Here is a 19,155-nt window from a genome sequence, read left to right on the forward strand (position 1 = left end):
TGTATTGCTGCTACTTTGAAAATTTATAAGCTTTTGCGAGCTTTGAACTGTACTGAGAGGGGCTTGCTTGATGTACTTTTGCTGAAACATGTTACATTGAAGAAATTGCACCAAAACTTAATTGGCGATGACTTTTTTCTCCTGGTGAGAACACACCAACCTATGAAGGCCCAATTAAAATTTAGGTGAAATAATAGGACATCAGTACGGGCACAACTCACTATTTGGAGCAAAATTTAGCCCCGGGCAGAACCTCATAGATGACAAGCACCAAACACAAGGTCTAAACTGAAGAAATACCATTACATGCTTTTTATGGTTGCAAGCCTTATATTTTGGAATACCCAACTATTTACCCTATAGTCACTTCCTTCTTTGTTGACATTTAGAAAGAGGCATAAAGCTTTTTTATTTCAACAAACTTTTTCTTAACATTTTTTTTGAGTATTATTGGAGAAACAGCTCTTGTAGCATATAGGGATAAATTCAATAAATGAAACCCAAAGTTAGGCACCAGGTTGACACACACTAAATGCAAATTCTATAACGGCATTTCCTTGTGGATCTGTTTTTACAGAATACTGGTTTAAAATATTTTCACACCTAACTTTATGCAAGAGCCAAAGTGTTATGAGTTAGGCCTTTATCATGTGTTTATTAAGTTTGTTGTACACGCAATATCAAATACTTCAATGCGTATGACAATTTAAAATTGGGAGACAAAATAAAACAATTTGTACAATTAAACATACAATGTATGTACACAAGTAATTAGTGATACAAAAGGGAAGAGGGGTGAACTACAATCTTTAAGGAAAGTAACCCAATATGATAATTCTTAGTGTTCAAAATGTTCAAGGTCTCATCTAATAGGCTAATGTTCTATCCTTCCAGTCCTGTATGGTGTAAGACTGACTGAAAAGAATTTTCAGGTAGTAACTATAACAGTGATGACATCCCAACTAATTTTGCCTTTGAACTTTCACATGGCTGCTTCATGTTTTCAATAATAACATATGCATTTTGCCAAATAGCTAGAAGAAATATAACCTTACTCTTTACAGCAGGTCTGGTGACCAGTAAAGAAATTGTAGAATTACAGTGTGCATGTTTCCGGTCATAGCATCAATTTATCCTTGCTTTGAGGTAGCTTCCTCAAAAAAACGGTGGAACAAATTGTAAGCCATTGATCCTTTTTCTTGGACAAATCACAAGTTGTTATACAAGAGCTCTCAGGGGATCATAAATCCCTACTCCATAAGGTCTAAAGTTCCAAAATCATCAAAAATGTTATTGTGTTTTATACAATTTAGAAAATTGCTTCCATTATTTCCTACTCAGGAGTCTTATAGCTCCTACAAATGGAAAAGCAATGACCCCTTGAGTATAAATGTTCACCGACTGAACAACCCAACACCATGAATTTAAAAATTAGCAAAATACTGAAAGGCTATCCATTCATAAAAACTAAGGGCAGACGAATCACCTTTTCATAAATGAAGAAAAGTATCAAAATTCTGCTTTACAAGAAAAGTTTAATTTAAATTAGCCCATGAGTGTCATTTTCCTCCCCCTCCCACCCCCACCCCCACCCCCAGTAAACCCTGGTAAAGTATGTTAAAATAATTTATTAGTTATATCCGTGTCTTTCAGTTTCTTAACTGGAAAAAAATAGGTCAAAACAAGTATAATTGACATTACTTTTCATTTCATTGAAAAAAAGTCAGCTGATTTTACCATGGCTTTAGCTAAATAATGCAATAAACTGCTGAAATTTTGAAGTACAGTAAGTTGCCTTTCAAACCCATGGAAAGCTGAATCCATTCTGGGCAGGGTGGGCCTAATGGTTTTATCAGCTGGGTTTTCTTTAGTTCTGTTCTGTCTTTAAGATCTCTTAGTAATGGGAAAATAAGAAAGTCAATTATGTCCATCTTTCCCAGGAAGCAATTTTGAATACAATTAGCTGTAATTGTTCACGTGCTTTTTGGCAAGGGGAAAGAATTCATTTAAGTAAAACTTTTGTTGCTTGACATGGAAACAAGGCCCCTTATATATATATAACTGGCTCTCATGTAGTCCATTAGTCTCCTGCGATTCTGTTTCTGTGGAAAGGGCTGCAAAATCCAGCCCTTCCTGTGGAATTCCTTTGTTCTGCAGAAGGATGGAAGATGGTAGTTGTAAGCAGCCATGTGGAGACAGCATCAATGGCAGCTAGTATATCTCCATCACCAACCCCTTATTAACACTCACACTGAAACCTACCCATTCCTCCATCTGTTTGAAACCGAGTTTCTTTGGATTAGACACCAGATCACAACATTGATAATATGGTCTCTTGCCTTGCTTATGCTTCCAATGCAGCCTAGGTCAGTGTCATGATTTGCAACGCTAGAGGTATCACCATGCTAAGCAGTTCAAAATGTGACACTCTAACCTGGTCCACCTTGAGGGTAAAAGGATCTGGGTGTCAACATAGATAATATGATGAAACCTTCTGCCCAATGTGCGGTGGCAGCCAAAAAAAGCAAACAAGATGCTAGTTCTTCTTCACCCAGAGTGGTGGATAACTGGAACGCTCTTCCAGAGGTTGTTATAGGGGAAAACACCCTCCAGGGATTCAAGACAAAGTTAGACAAGTTCCTGCTGAATCGGAATGTACACAGGTAGGGCTGGTCTCAGTTAGGGCACTGGTCTTTGACCTAAGGGACGCCACGGGAGTGGACTGGGGGGCACGGTGGACCATTGGTCTAACCCAGCAACAGCAATTCTTATGTTCTTATGTCCTTAATTATTAAAAAAGGGATGGTTATCAAGACTAAGAATGTTATATTGCCCTTATATCGCTCCATGATGCGACCTCACCTAGAGTATTGCATTCAGTTCTGGTCTGGTAAACCCTGAAATAAAGGTAGACAAAGCGATGGGGCCGGATGGTGTACATCCGAGGGTGCTGAAGGAACTTAGGGAAGTTCTGGTGGCTCCGCTGACTGACCTTTTCAATGAGTCTCTAGAGTTGGGAGTGGTACCGGAGGACTGGAGAAGGGCGGATGTGGTCCCTCTCTACAAAAGTGAAAGTAGGGAGGAAGTAGGGAATTATAGGCCAGTAAGTCTGACTTCTGTGCTTTTAAAACAGACAGAGAATGGTCAAGTTTCTAGAATCCTGTGGATTACATAAGAATTGCCACTGCTGGGTCAGACCAGTGGTCCATTATGCCCAGCAGTCCGCTCACGCGACGGCCCTCTGGTCCAGCACCCTATCTGAGACTAGTCCTACAGGACTGGAGGCAACATGGATTCACTAGAGGTAGGTCTTGTCAGACAAATCTGATCAATTTCTTTGACTGGGTGATCAGAGAATTGGATAAAGGGAATACGCTAAATGTGGTGTATTTATATTTTAGCAAAGCCTTTGACAGTGTTCCACATAGACATCTAATAAATAAACTGAGTAACCTCAGAATGGGTCCCAAAGTAACAGGCTGGGTCAAGAACTGGTTGAGTGGAAGGCGACAGAGGGTAGTGATCAATGGAAATCACTCTCAGGAAAGGGGATATTATCAGTGGTGTGCCTCAAGGTTCTGTTCTTGGGCCTATTATTTTTAACATTTTTATAAACGATATTGCTGCAGGGCTGTCGGGTAAGATTTGTCTCTTTACGGATGATACCAAAATTTGCAATAGAGTAGACTCCCATGATGGTGTGAATAATATGAAGAAAGACCCATCGACGCTCAAAGAATGGTCTGAAATTTTGCAGCTAAAATTTAATGCTAATAAATGCAAAGTCATGCATTTGGGCTGCATAAGTCCAAGGGAATGGTACAGTTTAGGAGGTGAAGAACTTATACGCATGAAAGAAGAGCGGGACTTGGGTATGATTGTATGTGATGATTTTAAGGTGGCTAAACAGGATGAAAAGTGACGGCGAAAGCTAGAAGATTCTAGGGTGCATAGGGAGAGGTATGACCAGTAGGATAAAAGAGGTACTAATGCCCCTCTGTAAGAAAGAGTGGTAGATGCATGGAATAGGCTCCCAGTAGAGGTGGTGGAGACAAAGAGTGTGTTTGAATTCATGAAAGCATGGGAGCGTAAATGGAAAAAGTCTAATTCTATAATAGATAAACTGCAAAGGAGGCTACGCAGTTATCATGGGCGACTTCAACTATCCAGGGATAGAATGGAACCTAGGCACCTCCGGCTGTGCTAGAGAGACCAAGTTCCTGGAAACTGTAGGCGATTGCTTCTTGGAACAACTTGTCAAGGAAAAGATGAGAGGAAACGCAATTCTGGACTTAATTCTAAATAGGCTGCAAGGACCGGCACAGGATGCAGAAGTAGAAGGGACACTGGGAAACAGCGATCACAATATGATCCGCTTCAACCTGGAAACAGGGACAAAACATCAGTCCAGAACAATGGCCATGGCGCTAAACTTCCAAAAAGGGAATTATGAAGGGATGAGACGCATTGTGGGGAAGAAGATTAACACTGTAAAGATGCTGGAGCAGGCTTGATCTCTTTTTAACGATACAGTCACCGAGGCACAAAATCTATATATACCGCGTATCAACAAGGGATCAAAGAGGAAAAAGAATAAAGAACTGGCGTGGCTCACTGTAGAGGTTAAGGAAGCAATCAGAGACAAAAAAAAACCTCGTTTAAGGAACGGATAAGATAAAAAACGGACAAAAAACTGGAATAAGCACAAACATCAACGCAAGTGCCATAAGGCAGTGAAAGGGGCCAAAAGAGACTACAAGGAAATAATAGCCAAGGAGGCGAAAAACTTCAAGGCGTTCTTTTGATATATTAAAGGGAAACGACCCGCAAAAGAAGTGGTGGGACCGTTGGATGACCAAGGAATAAAGGGAGTGATAAAGGAGGACAAGACAATCGCCGACAAGACTGAACACGTTTTTTTCATCTGTATTTACCAAAGAGGATATACACAGCATAACGGAACCCATCAGGCTATATGATGGAAATGAAAACAGGAAACTGACAGGGTTGACAGTCAGTTTAGAGGAGGTATGCAGGCAGATTGATAGGCTCAAGAGCAATAAAACCCCGGGACCGGATGGCATCCATCAGAGGGTCATCAAGGAACTGAAAGGGACTATAGCTGAACTGCTTCAACTAATAGCCAACCTGTCGATTAAAATGGGAAAAATTCCGGAGGACTGGAAGGTGGCAAATGTTACGCCGATCTTCAAAAAAGGTTCAAGGGGAGACCTGGGAAACTACAGACCGGTGAGTCTCACCTCGGTACCGGGAAAGATGGTAGAGGTGCTGATAAAGGACCGCATCATTGATCACCTTGACGGACACGGTCTGATGAGGACCAGCCAGCACGGTTTCAGCAAAGGCAGATCTTGTTTGACAAACTTGCTGCACTTCTTCGAGGGAGTGAACAGGCAGATAGACAAGGGCAACCCGATTGACTTTCAGAAGGCATTTGACAAGGTTCCACATAAACGACTACTTCGGAAAATTGCGAGCCATGGAATCGAGGGTGAAATACTCATGTGGATTAAAAATTGGCTGGAGCATAGGAAACAGAGAGTGGGGGTAAATAGACAATACTCGGACCGGAAAAGCGTCACCAGTGGAGTGCCGCAGGGCTTGGTGCTTGGATCCGTGCTCTTCAACATCTTTATAAACGATCTAGACATAGGTACGACGAGCAAGGTGATTAAATTTGCAGACAATACGAAGTTATTCAGAGGAGTGAAGATGCAAGGGGATTGCGAAGATCTGCAATGTGACATAATCAGGCTCAAGGAATGGGCATCGACATGGCAGATGAGATTCAATGTGGACAAGTATAAAGTGATGCATGTCGGTAACAAAAATTTCATGCACGAATACAGGATGTCTGGGGCGGTACTTGGAGAGACCTCCCAGGAAAGGGACTTAGGAGTTCTGATCGACAAGTCGATAAAGCCGTCCACGGAATGTGCAGCGGCAGCGAAAAGGGCAAACAGAATGCTAGGAATGATAAAGAAGGGGGATCACGAACAGATCGGAGAAGGTTATCATGCCGCTGTACTGGGCCATGGTACACCCTCACCTGGAATACTGCGTCCAGCACTGGTCACCGTACATGAAGGACACAGTACTACTTGAAAGGGTCCAGAGAAGAGCGACTAAGATGGTTAAGGGGTTGGAGGAGCTGCCGTACAGCAAAAGATTAGAGAAACTGGGCCTCTTCCTACTCGAACAGAGGAGATTGAGAGGGGACATGAAAGAAACATTTAAGGTACTGAAGGGGATAGACATAGTAGATAAAGACAGGTTGTTCACCCTCTCCAAGGTGGGGAGAATGAGAGGACACTCTAAAGTTGAAAGGGGATAGATTCCGTACAAACTTAAGGAAGTTCCTCTTCACCCAGAGAGTGGTGGAAAACTGGAACACTCTTCCAGAGTCTGTCATGGAGGAAAACTCCCTCCAGGGATTCAAGACAAAGTTATACAAGTTCCTGCTGAACAAGGACGTACGATGATAGGGATAGTCTCAGTCAGGGTGCTGGTCTTTGACCAGAGGGCCGCCGCGTGAGTGGACTGCTGGGCATGATGGACCACTGGTTTGACCCAGCAGCGGCAATTCTTATGTTCTTAAAACTTCACAGTGAATTCCCTCTACTGAAATTCTCTTTGAGGATTTAAAAAAATACACTTACATTTTGGTACAAATATGTTCCTTGGTTAAGATTTAATGATGTGGGGAGCCTTCAAGAAATTAGTTTTTGGGCAAAATAACTTCACCTTTCAAAAAATTAAAAACCCACCATTTCAAACATTTTTTACAAAACTGTAGTGTGGTTTTTAGTGCCGGCCACGGCGGTAACAGCTCCGACACTCATAGAATTCCTATAAGCGTCACAGCCGTCACCACCGCAGCCAGCACTAAAACCTACGCTACGGTTTTGTAAAAAGGGAGGGGGGGTTAATGCATTTGAAAATTCTTTCCCAAATCAGATTTAAACTGCATGTGAACTGCACTTAGCCATCCAGGAATGCATTTAAAACTCATGTTCAACCCACTTTTTAAAGTCTGATGGATACAGTTAAAAATGTACATTTTACACTTTTAACAAGCTGATTTTGATAATTTTACTTTTATATTCTTTTTTACATGCTTGTCCTGCAATAACTGATTATTTAACTTGTCAAGTTACAGGAAGAAACAAACTCTGCAGTAAACATGAACAATGATTAAAGAACAAACAGAATTCATGAAGTCCCCTTACCTCTGTCTGAAGTATGGCAGCTCTCTGTTCCTTGGCAGTGAGTGACTCTTTAAGCACTTCAATGTGTTGCTTGCAATCCGAATTTTGATTTCCAAGAGTTTCAAGTTTGGTTTGTAAGGCAAGAAGTTCTGACTCTTTCTTTGACAGTTCCTGTTTCAACTGGTCAATCTGTAATAATATCATAATAATAGTATTCAATATGTGTTCTGCTCACATCAATCAGCTTATTAGCTCTGCACAGTTGAATTAGCCTCATTAATTTTATTTAGGGGCTCCTTTACTGAAGGACATTTGTTACTGAGGTGACATTGCATAGAGTCATCTGCCGTGACCTCTTTGAAAAACCCCGGAATATGAATAATTAACATTTTCTCTGCCTTTCAGTGTGCTTTGTGTTTTTTTTTAATTTTATTGTTGGTAGATCATTTTGACTTAGTCATTATAAAAGTAGCTCGCAAGCCCATAAAGTGTGGGCACCCCTGCTCTAGCTGATATAGATGCCTAACAATTGATTACTAGGCTATATCACTGCTGATAATTGGCACTTAACTTATGTTAATTGAATGATAGGGCACAACTTGGAAGGCACAATTCTATAAAAATTAGGTGCCTGTCTAAAAGTGGGCATGATAGCAGATAGTGGGAAGGTTTTTTTTCTTTTTGGGTTGTTTTTTTTTAGTTATGTGCAATTATAGAAAAATGGGCCCAAGTGTGTAGTTGCAGGCATTTAGGTCAAGAATGCATTGGCATAAATACAGTGTCCCAAACGTTAGAACACATAATGATGCCTTAATGCTGCTTAGGCAGTGCTAAGCGTTATTCTATACCAGGGATCTCAAAGTCCCTCCTCGAGGGCCGCAATCCAGTCAGGTTTTCAGGATTTCCCCAATGAATATGCATTGAAAGCAGTGCATGCACATTGATCTCATGCCTATTCATTGGGGAAATCCTGAAACCCTACTGGATTGCGGCCCTCGAGGAGGGACTTTGACACCCCTGTTCTATACAATGCCCCTAACTTTTACAGAATTTCGCATGGCGCTGAACTAGTCAACGCCAATTTTTTTAGCCGACATATATACAATCAGGCCCTTTGGGCCGGATTCTGCAATCAGCGCTGAAACTGGCCGGTGCCTCCAAACCCGGTCGTCGGTCATGCGTCAATCACGGTAGCAGAATCGCAACCATGTGAAAACAGGCACTGGAAACGTAGGCCAGCGTTTTGAAGGCCTACATTTCCAGCGCCTATACAGGTTATGAAGGCGCGAAAGGATGCTTACGGTTATTTCCGGTGTTAGCCAAGGCGCCTCTTTAGCCGCGATTAGGGCATCAGTTCAGGAGGCATCAGCAGGCAGCTAATTTTTTTTTTTTTTTTTCTAAATGCCGGTTTAATGGCTTTTTAATGATGTGGTCAATTAAGTTAGGCAGCGGCATAGTGCCTACTACCGCCTAACTTAAGCTGCCGTTTTTAGAATCAGCCCCTTTGTTCATAAATAAGACAATGTCAGAGAAAAGAATGAAAATTCTTTCCTAATACCACCACTTTATTCTTCTGGCATCCTCCAACAGAAAATGCATAAGAACAAAGAGACTTGTACAATGGAAAGGCCACAAAAATACGTCTAATGAGAAGAAAAACTGTATTAAGAGAATATGATTTGCTTCATATTTTATATGAAATCCATATGGCCACCACTCAGAAATAATCTCTACTAGAGGTTCTACCCAATAAAGTCTGGAAAAATGTGGCCAAATAAGTTTCTTTTTTCACCACATAAATGTCTGCCATTCAAGAAGATATCGCCCCACAACATACAAGCATCCATTTTAAAAAAAGTGAGTTTTTTCAGGTTAAAGAAGAAACAATGAAAAGTTTAGAGTAATAATAATAATAACTTTATTTTGTATACCGCAGTACCACAAACAGTTCAGAGCGGTTTACAGTGTAAGAGACTGTACATTTACAGCGAAGATACAATGAGGACTGTACATATTCAGTAAAGAACATAAGAACATAAGAACATAAGAACTGCCATCTCCGGATCAGACCCATGGTCCATCGAGTCCGGCGATCCGCACACGCGGAGGCCCAGTCAGGTATACAACTGATGTAGTTTTACCACCCATATCCCTCTATGCCTCTCATAAGGAGATGTGCATCTAATTTGCCTTTGAATCCTAGCACAGTGGATTCCTTAATAACCTCCTGTGGAAGAGCATTCCAGGCGTTCACCACTCGCTGCGTAAAGCAGAACCTCCTGACATTTGTCCTGGACTTGTCCCCCCTTAGCTTTAAACCATGTCCTCTTGTCCGTGTCACGTTGGACAGTGTAAATAATTTGTTTTTCTGCTCTATTTTATCGATGTCTTTCAGTATTTTGAACGTCTCTATCATGTCCCCTCGCAGCCTCCTCTTCTCAAGGGAGAACAGTCCTAGTTTCTTGAGTCGTTCCTCATATTCCAAGTTCTCCATACCTCTTATTAGCTTCGTTGCTCGTCTCTGCACCCTCTCCAGCAGTTTTATATCCCTCTTTAGTTTGGGAGACCAATGTTGGACACAGTATTCCAAGTGTGGTCTGACCATTGCTCTATAAAGCGGCATTATGACTTTCTCCGATCTGCTCATGATTCCTTTCTTTATCATTCCTAACATTCTGTTCGCTTTCTTTGCCGCTGCCGCACATTGTGCCGACGGCTTCAGGGTCCTATCTATCAGTACACCCAGGTCCCTTTCTTGTTCGCTCTTACCAAGAGTTGCTCCTGACATTCTATACTCGTGTTCCTTATTCTTACTGCCTAAATGCATTACTTTGCATTTCTCCACGTTGAACTTCATCTGCCATTGCTCTGCCCATTTCTCTAACTGATACAAGTCGCTCTGGAGTTCTTCGCTATCTTTCTGCGTTCTGATTGTCCGGCATAGCTTTGTGTCGTCTGCAAACTTAATGATCTCACTGGATATTCCGTCTTCAAGGTCATTGATATAAATGTTAAATAGGATCGGCCCAAGTACCGAGCCCTGGGGCACACCACTAGTCACTTTCTCCCAGTCTGAGAACTTCCCATTTATGCCCACTCTCTGCTTCCTGTTTTCCAGCCATTTGCCTATCCACCTGTGTATATCTCCCTCTATTCCATGGCATTGTAGTTTCCTGAGAAGTCTTTCATGCGGAACTTTGTCGAATGCCTTCTGGAAGTCCAAATATATTATGTCCACCGGCATTCCACTATCAATTTGCTTGTTCACGGTCTCAAAAAATTGAAGCAAATTCGTTAAACATGATTTCCCTTTCCTGAACCCATGTTGACTGGGTTTCAGCAATTCGTGTATATCTAAGTGCCGGACTATGCTATCCTTGATCAGTGCTTCAACCATCTTTCCAGGGACAGACGTAAGGCTCACAGGTCTGTAGTTGCCCAGTTCTCCTCTTGATCCCTTTTTGAAAATTGGCGTGACGTTCGCTATCTTCCAGTCATCCGGTATCTGTCCAGTTCTGATTGTCAGATTGGCGAGTTTTTGCAATAACTCTCCGATTTCAACCTTCAATTCCTTTAAGACTCTCGGGTGAATTCCATCCGGTCCAGGGGATTTGTCACTTTTAAGTTTGTCGATCTGGTAGTATATCTGGTCCAAATCTACTTCAACTGTGGTGAGGCTGTCTTCTATTACTCCACTAAACACTTTCACAGTTTCTGGTATTTTTGCGGTATCCTCCTCCGTAAAGACGGACGCAAAGAAGGAATTTAGTTTGTCCGCAATTTGTTTATCTTCCTTAATGTACCCTTTTCTTCCCTGATCGTCCAGGGGTCCCACCGCCTCTTTTGCGGGTTTTTTCCCTTTCACGTATCTAAAGAAGGGCTTGAAGTTTTTGGCCTCTTGCGCTATTTTTTCTTCATAGTCCTTTTTGGCATCCCTCACCGCCCTGTGACATTTCTTCTGATCGTCTTTATGTTTGTTCCATGCTTCGGTTGTTTTCATGTGTTTCCATTTTTTGAAAGAGTCCTTCTTTTCTTGTATGGTTTCCCTCACCTGTCTGGTAAGCCATGCTGGTTCTCCCTTACCCTTTGTTCTCCTTTCTTTGGAGATCCTCGGAATGTATAGGTTTTGTGCTTCTGTGATAGTAGTTTTCAGTAGGGACCATGCCTGCTCTACTGTTTCAAGTTTATCCACCTTTTTTTTGAGTCGTTGTTTCACCATGGCTCTCATGCAATCGTATTTGCCCTTTTTAAAGTTAAAGGTTTTGGTTAAGGTTTTGGCACTTTTTCTATTCCCGATGTCAAGCTTAAAGATGATCACATTGTGATCGCTCGTCCCCAGCGGTGCCGTAACTTCTACTTCTTTTGTCGGTCCCGTGAGGCCATTTAGCACCAAGTCCAGGGTGGCGTTGCCTCTTGTCGGCTCTTTTACCATTTGTTCCAGGAAGCAATCCCCTAGCGCCTCCAGGAACTTGACCTCATTGCCGCAGTTGGAGGTTCCTAGTTTCCAGTCTATCCTCGGGAAATTGAAGTCTCCCAATATTATTACATTGCCCGTCTTGCATTCTCGTTTGATTTCCTCTATCATTTCAGAGTCAGTTTCATCCGCCTGTCCCGGGGGACGATAGAAAAGGCCAATTTTCGTGTCTGCACTGTTTTGGCCAGGAATCTTGACCCAGAGGGACTCTAGCTTCTCTTTCGTTTCCGTCATAGCCACTTCAACAGATTCTACTCCTTCCTGAACATATAGGGCAATACCTCCACCTTTCTGCCCTACTCGATCTCTTCTATATAGTTTGTATCCCTGAAGTACTGTGTCCCATTTGTTTTCTTCGTTCCACCATGTTTCAGTTATGCCAATGATTTCCAACTTATCATTTCTTGCCATTGTCTCTAGTTCCCCCATTTTGTTTCCTAGACTTCTAGCATTGGTATACATACATTTGAGTTCTCTTCGAGTTACTTTTTTGGACTTTCTGCTCTTTGCTGTCCCTACTGTTTCTTTCACGGTCTCCTTAACCGCTCCAGTGTTGTCTCCCTTATTTGCTGTGCGGTCATCCCCTCCTGTGTCTGAGTTGTCCCTTCCTGCCTTGTCTTCCTTATTTGCTGTGAGTTCGTCCTCTCCTGTGTATGAGTAGTAGCCCATTGATCTTTCATTGGGGCATCCTGTTGTCCGTACCATCGACTGGTGGTCGACTGTCGGCTTTCCCCTATTTATTAGTTTAAAGCCTTCTCGATGGCCCTCTTCAAGTTGCTCGCCAATACTCTTGCTCCTTCCTTGTTGAGGTGTAGTCCGTCCTTTCTGTAGTACTTGCTTTTTCCCCAGAACGCCGTCCAGTTGCGCACGAAGTCAAAGCCTTCTTCTTCGCACCATCGTCTCATCCAGGCGTTAATAGCTTGCAATTCCCCTTGTCTCTTTCCATCCGCTCTTGGTACTGGGAGGATCTCGGAGAAGGCCACCCTCACCTCCCTGATCTTCAGCAATCTTCCAAGTGAGCGGAGCTGGCCCTTCATCTCTTCCCTGTCATACTTCCGTCCGCTCACATCATTTGTTCCCACGTGGATGAGCACAGCAGTATCCTCTCCCCCTGCGCTGTCTATGATCCTGGAGATCCTGTTGGCCACATCCTTGACTCTTGCTCCAGGCAGACAGGTGACGATTCTGTCCTCTCTTCCTCCTGCGGTGTGGCTGTCCACGTGACGTATAATGGAGTCACCTACGGTGTTTATACAGCGAAGAACAATGCAGATTTACCATGCAGGAGACTGTACTTATACAGCAGAGATATTTATATAGTGGAAAAAAGCAGTGCGAGAGATTTATAGAGCAAAATGCAATGCAAGGGACAGAATAATGCAGTGAAGCGGTTTACTATGCAATGATAGTTACATATATGGCGAGGATGCAGGGTGGTGAATGACAAGAAAAGCAACCAGTATCAATTACAGGATGGAAGTATTTGATTGAGGGGTAGAATTTGGTTATTTGGTGATTGGGGGGGGGGTTCGAAAAGATGAGATTTAGAAGCAATGTTTTCCCCACACAATATAAACAAATGGGAACAGCATACAAAGATACAGTTTGGGGAATGCTTCCCCGATATAGATTTAGAAGGGGTTGCTAGGCTTCTCGTATAACATTTTCAGTACATTATGATTTTCCTATAGTATGCTGATTACAAAATAAAGAAAAATCAGCTGAAAAGTAAGAGACAGGGCTACAGCGGAATAAACACAATAGGGGAGGAGCCTCAGCCCTCAAACATACTAAACAGCAATATAAAAAATATATATTGAAGTTAATGGTTAAAAAAAGAAACAAAAAAAAAAAAACACTTACACACTTTATTACACACACAATTAACAAAACCTTATAAAGTCACGATTCAGCATACGCCTTGCCTACATCAGGGGTAGTGTTTTTTGGGCAGGAGATTACATTGGAAATCATACAGACAGAAAAAAAGAGAGAGAAAGAAAAATCAGAGACAACCGATCAGGCTTAAACTCTTCTACATAGCTGAGGGTAAATCAAAAAGCAAAGGCAAAATACATTTAACGGGCTTTAATAGAAGTAATTGTGAACAATTAAATATATCACTTTTCCATGCAAGATGACGCATTTGTTGTATCGTTCAACTAGCTTCTGCATTCCTGCAGGGAAAAAAGGTTTTCGGCTGCTCCCAAAGCCTGGTGAGCTCCACTTCCTTTACTTCATCATCAGAGGTGAATCTGCAACCTGGCAGCATCTCCTTCAGCGGACCGAAGATGAGATAATCACCAGGTGCCAGATTCTGGCTATCAGGAGAATGTGGAAGACATTCAAACCCAAGCTATTGCACTGTCTCATCTGTTTCTGCTGCTGTATGACGAGTGCATTAACATGGTGCAGCAAGACTGTTTTGGACCACATTCCTCTTCTTTTGCTGCGAATTGCAGGTTTAGGTTCATTTTGCAGCAATGCACAATAATTTTCACTGTGCGCTTGGAGGAGGGCACTACCGCACGTTGTTTTCCAATGGTGCAATCTTGTAACGGAGGGTCCGGGTTTCCGACCTTGTGGCTCACACAACTAAAGGCCGAGCGCCGCACTGTGCGTGGATGAACTATCCAGCAGGCAATGTACGAGTACATATGTTGCATTTCGCTAGTTCTGTTCCGGTTATCGCATAATTTAATAATTGCTTTTAATTTTTGATTTGCCCTCATATATATGCATACAGATATAAAGATTAGAGGGGGTGAATCTTTTCATAAATATCCTGAATAATAGAATAACTCAAAATGCCAAGCTTCTGAAAGTGCTCAGGTGGCTACCCCTATAGCCATCTGAAGAAGAAAATTAGAAACTCATCAGTATTACTAAAGAGAGCAGTTAATGTACATTACAGCTCTCACATGCAATATTTGCCCCTTAGTACATGTTAAAGGCCTTTAAGGGTTGTTAATGCATATTAAAATAAGTTACCATGAGATACACAGTAGTAATGAAATGCAACACATGCAAAATACCTCATTACTACTCTTGAACTCCACTTAACACAAAGTCCAACTACATCAGCTGCAATACTCTCCATCAAGAATGCCGCTACTCGCCAACTAATAAAATAAAAACTAATAATCTTCAATATATCTCCAACAGATGTACTGAACAACCCCTCAGTCTCCGCCAGGACCAAAGACTTCTCCCCTACAAAGAAATGTCCCCCTTCTATTCAGTAACTTCTAATTACAATGTCTAAGCTTTGGCCTAATCGCAATTCCCGCTAAACTCCCCCTCTTCCTCCTCGATCCTTGTGTTCCAATGCTTTTTTTCTTTACTCACTGTAAGTCGCCTTGAGCCTGTTTAGGAAATGCAAGATGCACAAATAATAGATTAGATAAATCAAATAAGTTGGCTTACGGTGAACACCACAAATCACGTTATTCCTGTACCAGAAGCAATGAGCTGCAAAGCCACAGCCCGATGAGCTTTTAAAAAGAGGTCAGCACTCTAAATAAGAAATAGCTCTCTTGACCCAAGAAACCTCCTCTCAATGTCTGCTTCCACCCCAAAGACCCCCTTCATCCACAAAAGCATTCCTCATTAGCCCATAGATTCCCCAGGGTCTATCTTTAGTTATGCCCAGTGTCTAGTGTGGTCAGGGCAGGAGCAATCTCCAGTTGATCCCACCCCTTACCTGCAGCAATGCCCCCTAGACATAGTTTCATGGTACTACTACAAGAAATCAAGCATTACCAGCAGATTTTAGTGCATTTATTAAAAAGGCCCTTGAACTTGGTACCTGGACAATGAAAGGATAAGTAACTTGCCCAAGGACATAAGGAGACACTGTGAGAATCAAACCTGGTTCCCCCAGTTTTCAGCCCATTACGCTACTCAGTCCATTAAGCTACTCTCCCAAACTAGGTTAATTTTGAAGGGTTTACAGATCACATTGTTTTACTTTGTTTAACACATGAATATTAAACATTTGAGCTTTTTATGCATTTTAAAATTTCTCTTCTTAAAAATATTTGAAAAATGCTATTTTAATGCATAGGAGAGGGGGATTGCCATTATACACTTATTAAATCCAATGAAATTACAAAAATGTGTGCTTCCATGAAAAGTTTGATAAATGAGTGGCAAAATGCAAGACCAGTCTGTCAACTGCACAAAGTTTTTCTTAGGAAGAAAAAGAGCCTTATATCATTTTTTTTTCTGAGGCTTAATTTTAAAAGCTCAGGACTGCATAATCCACACGTGATATTAACACCAGAAAATGCGTACCTGGAAACAAAATTTTGTAAATAAGCTTTCAACGGGGGAACAGAATAATTCAAAATGAATGTCGTAAAAATATTGGACAATCAAAATGATCAAGGATTATACTAATATAGTCCAGACATTTGAAAGGAAATTAATTTATATTTGAATGCAGTATAAAAATTAGAGACGCTTTAAATGTAGAATTGTACATATATTTATTTTAAATCGCACAAGTCAGGATCCTCACAAAGATATCTTTATTATTATATTAGATCAAAGTAGTTAACCATGAAAGACATATTGTTCAGATACTGGGTGCCATCAGTTAGAGCTTGCATATTCCAGAACTTGTTATCAGCAATCTCCATGCTGGACAGATGGAGTCTAAGAAGCTCAACTTGTTGACAGTAATATAAATATTTTTCTACCTTAAAAGGTTCCATTAGGAATGGTAGAACTGGTATCTTGTGGTGCAAATCTCAATTATAAATTAAAGGACAGCTTTGTTGAAAGACATTGTATAGGGATTTTAGAAGATATTGATGAAACAATGCTATGAATTCATTCATGTGTCCTTAAGAAAGTACCAATAAGATGTTAAAGAGATTCTACATTTTATTTCTATATACTGCTTCTTTTCTTAGGTGTTTTTGAACTGGGAATTTAGGTGTTTAATTCACAATTAGGGTGGGGGGGGGGTTGAGGGAGTACTATTTTATTTATTAGGAATTATTTGCCACTTTTTTGAATGAAAAGGTGTGGTGGCCGTGTTAGTCCACTCTTCAAAGTAATATGTAGAAATAAAACAAAGACAAAAAAGGTCCCAGGAGAAAGTGCTATCACCACTACCCTCTTTAACAGTACTAATTCATAAGCTGCCTTTTAAATTGTGAAGATATAAGTGATGCTGTATATAGGCCAACGTTTCACAGCATATGGCCGTTTCTTCAGGGCTTATTCACTTCCCCACATTTATTGCGAAAATTGCTTCATTGCTCTTACCAACGTTGGTAAGAAAAAAAAATAATAATATACCTAAATAAGGCAACATACATCACAATCCAGCAACAGCAATCACATCAATCTTAAAACATGGGTTCAGAAAACTACCGTTCAAAAGGCAGTGGACACTTCATAATAAGTCATAGGCTTGAGCCAACAAATAATTTTTCAATAACAATTTAAAATGGGATATATTTTTCTACTTTCTCATTTCCATGAGTAATATATGGAAATAAAACATAAAGGAAATAAGGTGATATCTTTTTATTGGACTAACAATGAATTTCTTCATCATTGTAAATATTTGGGTGTTCTGTTAGCCTCAACATGATCATTTAAGCCTCTTATCAGGTCCGTAATATTGCATGTATTTTTTAAGCTTTGTATGTTAAGGAGACTGAGATTATCTTTCTATGGAAAATTTTCAGTCACTGATCACTATGGGGTCCTTTTATTAAGGTGCCCTAACCCAGTGGTTCCCAACCCTGTCCTGGAGGACCACCAGGCCAATCGGGTTTTCAGGCTAGCCCTAATGAATATGTATGGAGCAGATTTGCATGCTTGTCACTTCCATTATATGCAAATCTCTCTCATGCATATTCATTAGGGCTAGCCTGAAAACCCGATTGGCCTGGTGGTCCTCCAGGACAGGGTTGGGAACCATTGGGTTAGGGCACCTTAATAAAAGGACCCTTATGTTAATAACTCTAGGGGTCTTTTACTAAGGTGTGCTAACCGATTTAGCACACGATATATGCTAACACGCTCATTATATTCTATGGACACGTTAGCATTTAGCACGCCTTAGCAAAAGACATCCTCTGTTACTTGATTACTGTAATTCATTAAGTATATGTTACATGCTTTATAGCTTGCACAAAACGCTGCAAAACGAATTATAGTTCGAGCTCCCAGACATGAGCATCTAACGCCAATTTTATACAGCTTACACTGGCTTCCTGTTGGCTGCGTACTGAATTAAAAATTTTGTGCTTGATTTCCAAAGTGCTGAAGGATAAAGGTCCTGTCGCCTTGAATTTGCTATTTCGTTTTTAATTTTGCGCTCCGAGAATCAGACGAAACTGGAAATTCTATCATTGAATGTGATAAGATCAACAAGAATTCGTCAATCTATGCTGTCAGTAAAAGGAACAGTACTGTGGAATTTGCTACAATTGAAATTTTGGCAGTGTTTTGATGTGATACAATTTAGAAAACACACAAAGCCTATGTTATTTGAGAGGGAATATAAATGATTTGATTTATTCTTCACTTTATGGCAGGCAGGCCTAGTTTTTTTAATAAGTTTCTGTATATATAGTAAATATAAGAAAAAGTGTACATTTTAGTACATTTTAATTGTATGTTGAATATTTGTTTGACATTAGTTATTATGAACTGTAGATGTAACGGCTATAAAATTTAAAAATAAATTTCTTGATTAGCTTCAGATCAAAAATAAGCAAATGTTGACAAATATCAAAATACACAAGTAAAACATAAAAGCATTCCAATGGCAGTTTCACAGGAAGAGGGAAGGGGTGGGCAAGGTGAGAAAAATGGAGAACCGGATGGGTGAGACACAGAGCGATATGGATGGACAATAAAAAGGTGATGAAGCAGAATAAGTTTAGGGTTTGTTAAGTCTTGTCTGGTAGGTGTCAAAATATTTTATGATTTTGATTTCAAAAAGGTATGGCAAACTGTTCCACTCTTTAGGACCTGCAAATGAAAAGGTACCCAGTTCATGTTTTTAAGTCTCGAGCACTAGACGGTACATATTCATGCAAACATTCACACAAATAATGAGAAGAATCGTGATAAAGTCCCAAATGTACAAACAACAATTTAAATTTAACCTACTGCTTGACAGGCAACCAGGGCATGTGCAGCGCAGTGGTTAAAGCTACAGCCTCAGCACCCTGAGGTTATGCGTTCAAACCCACGCTGTTCCTTGTGTCTGAGCAAATTACTTAATCTCCCCATTGCCCCAGGTACATTAGATAGATTGTGAGCCTACTGGGACAGACAGGGAAAAATGCTTGAGTATCTGAATAAAATTCATGTAAACCATACTGAGCTCCCCTGGGATAATGGTATAGAAAATTAAATAAATAGAAACATAGAAACATAGAAAGATGACGGCAGAAAAGGGCCACAGCCCATCAAGTCTGC

At 40.9% G+C, this 19,155-nt stretch overlaps 1 protein-coding gene across 8 annotated transcripts in view; it reads right to left on the bottom strand.

The window, feature by feature from the left end:
* ERC2 (ELKS/RAB6-interacting/CAST family member 2) overlaps positions 1-19,155 on the bottom strand; it is a 779,911-nt gene that overhangs the window by 643,602 nt on the left and 117,154 nt on the right. For all 8 annotated transcript variants that reach the window (XR_004537423.1, XR_004537420.1, XR_004537424.1 and 5 more), the window contains one exon: positions 7,251-7,418. Coding sequence is in view for 1 of the 8 variants with exons in the window: in XM_033926752.1 (XP_033782643.1) it covers positions 7,251-7,418 (168 nt within the window). In the remaining 7 variants the exon portion in view is untranslated. The remainder of the gene's footprint in view (positions 1-7,250; positions 7,419-19,155) is intronic.

This window comes from Geotrypetes seraphini, chromosome 17, assembly GCF_902459505.1.
Source record: "Geotrypetes seraphini chromosome 17, aGeoSer1.1, whole genome shotgun sequence".
NCBI lineage: Eukaryota > Metazoa > Chordata > Amphibia > Gymnophiona > Dermophiidae > Geotrypetes > Geotrypetes seraphini.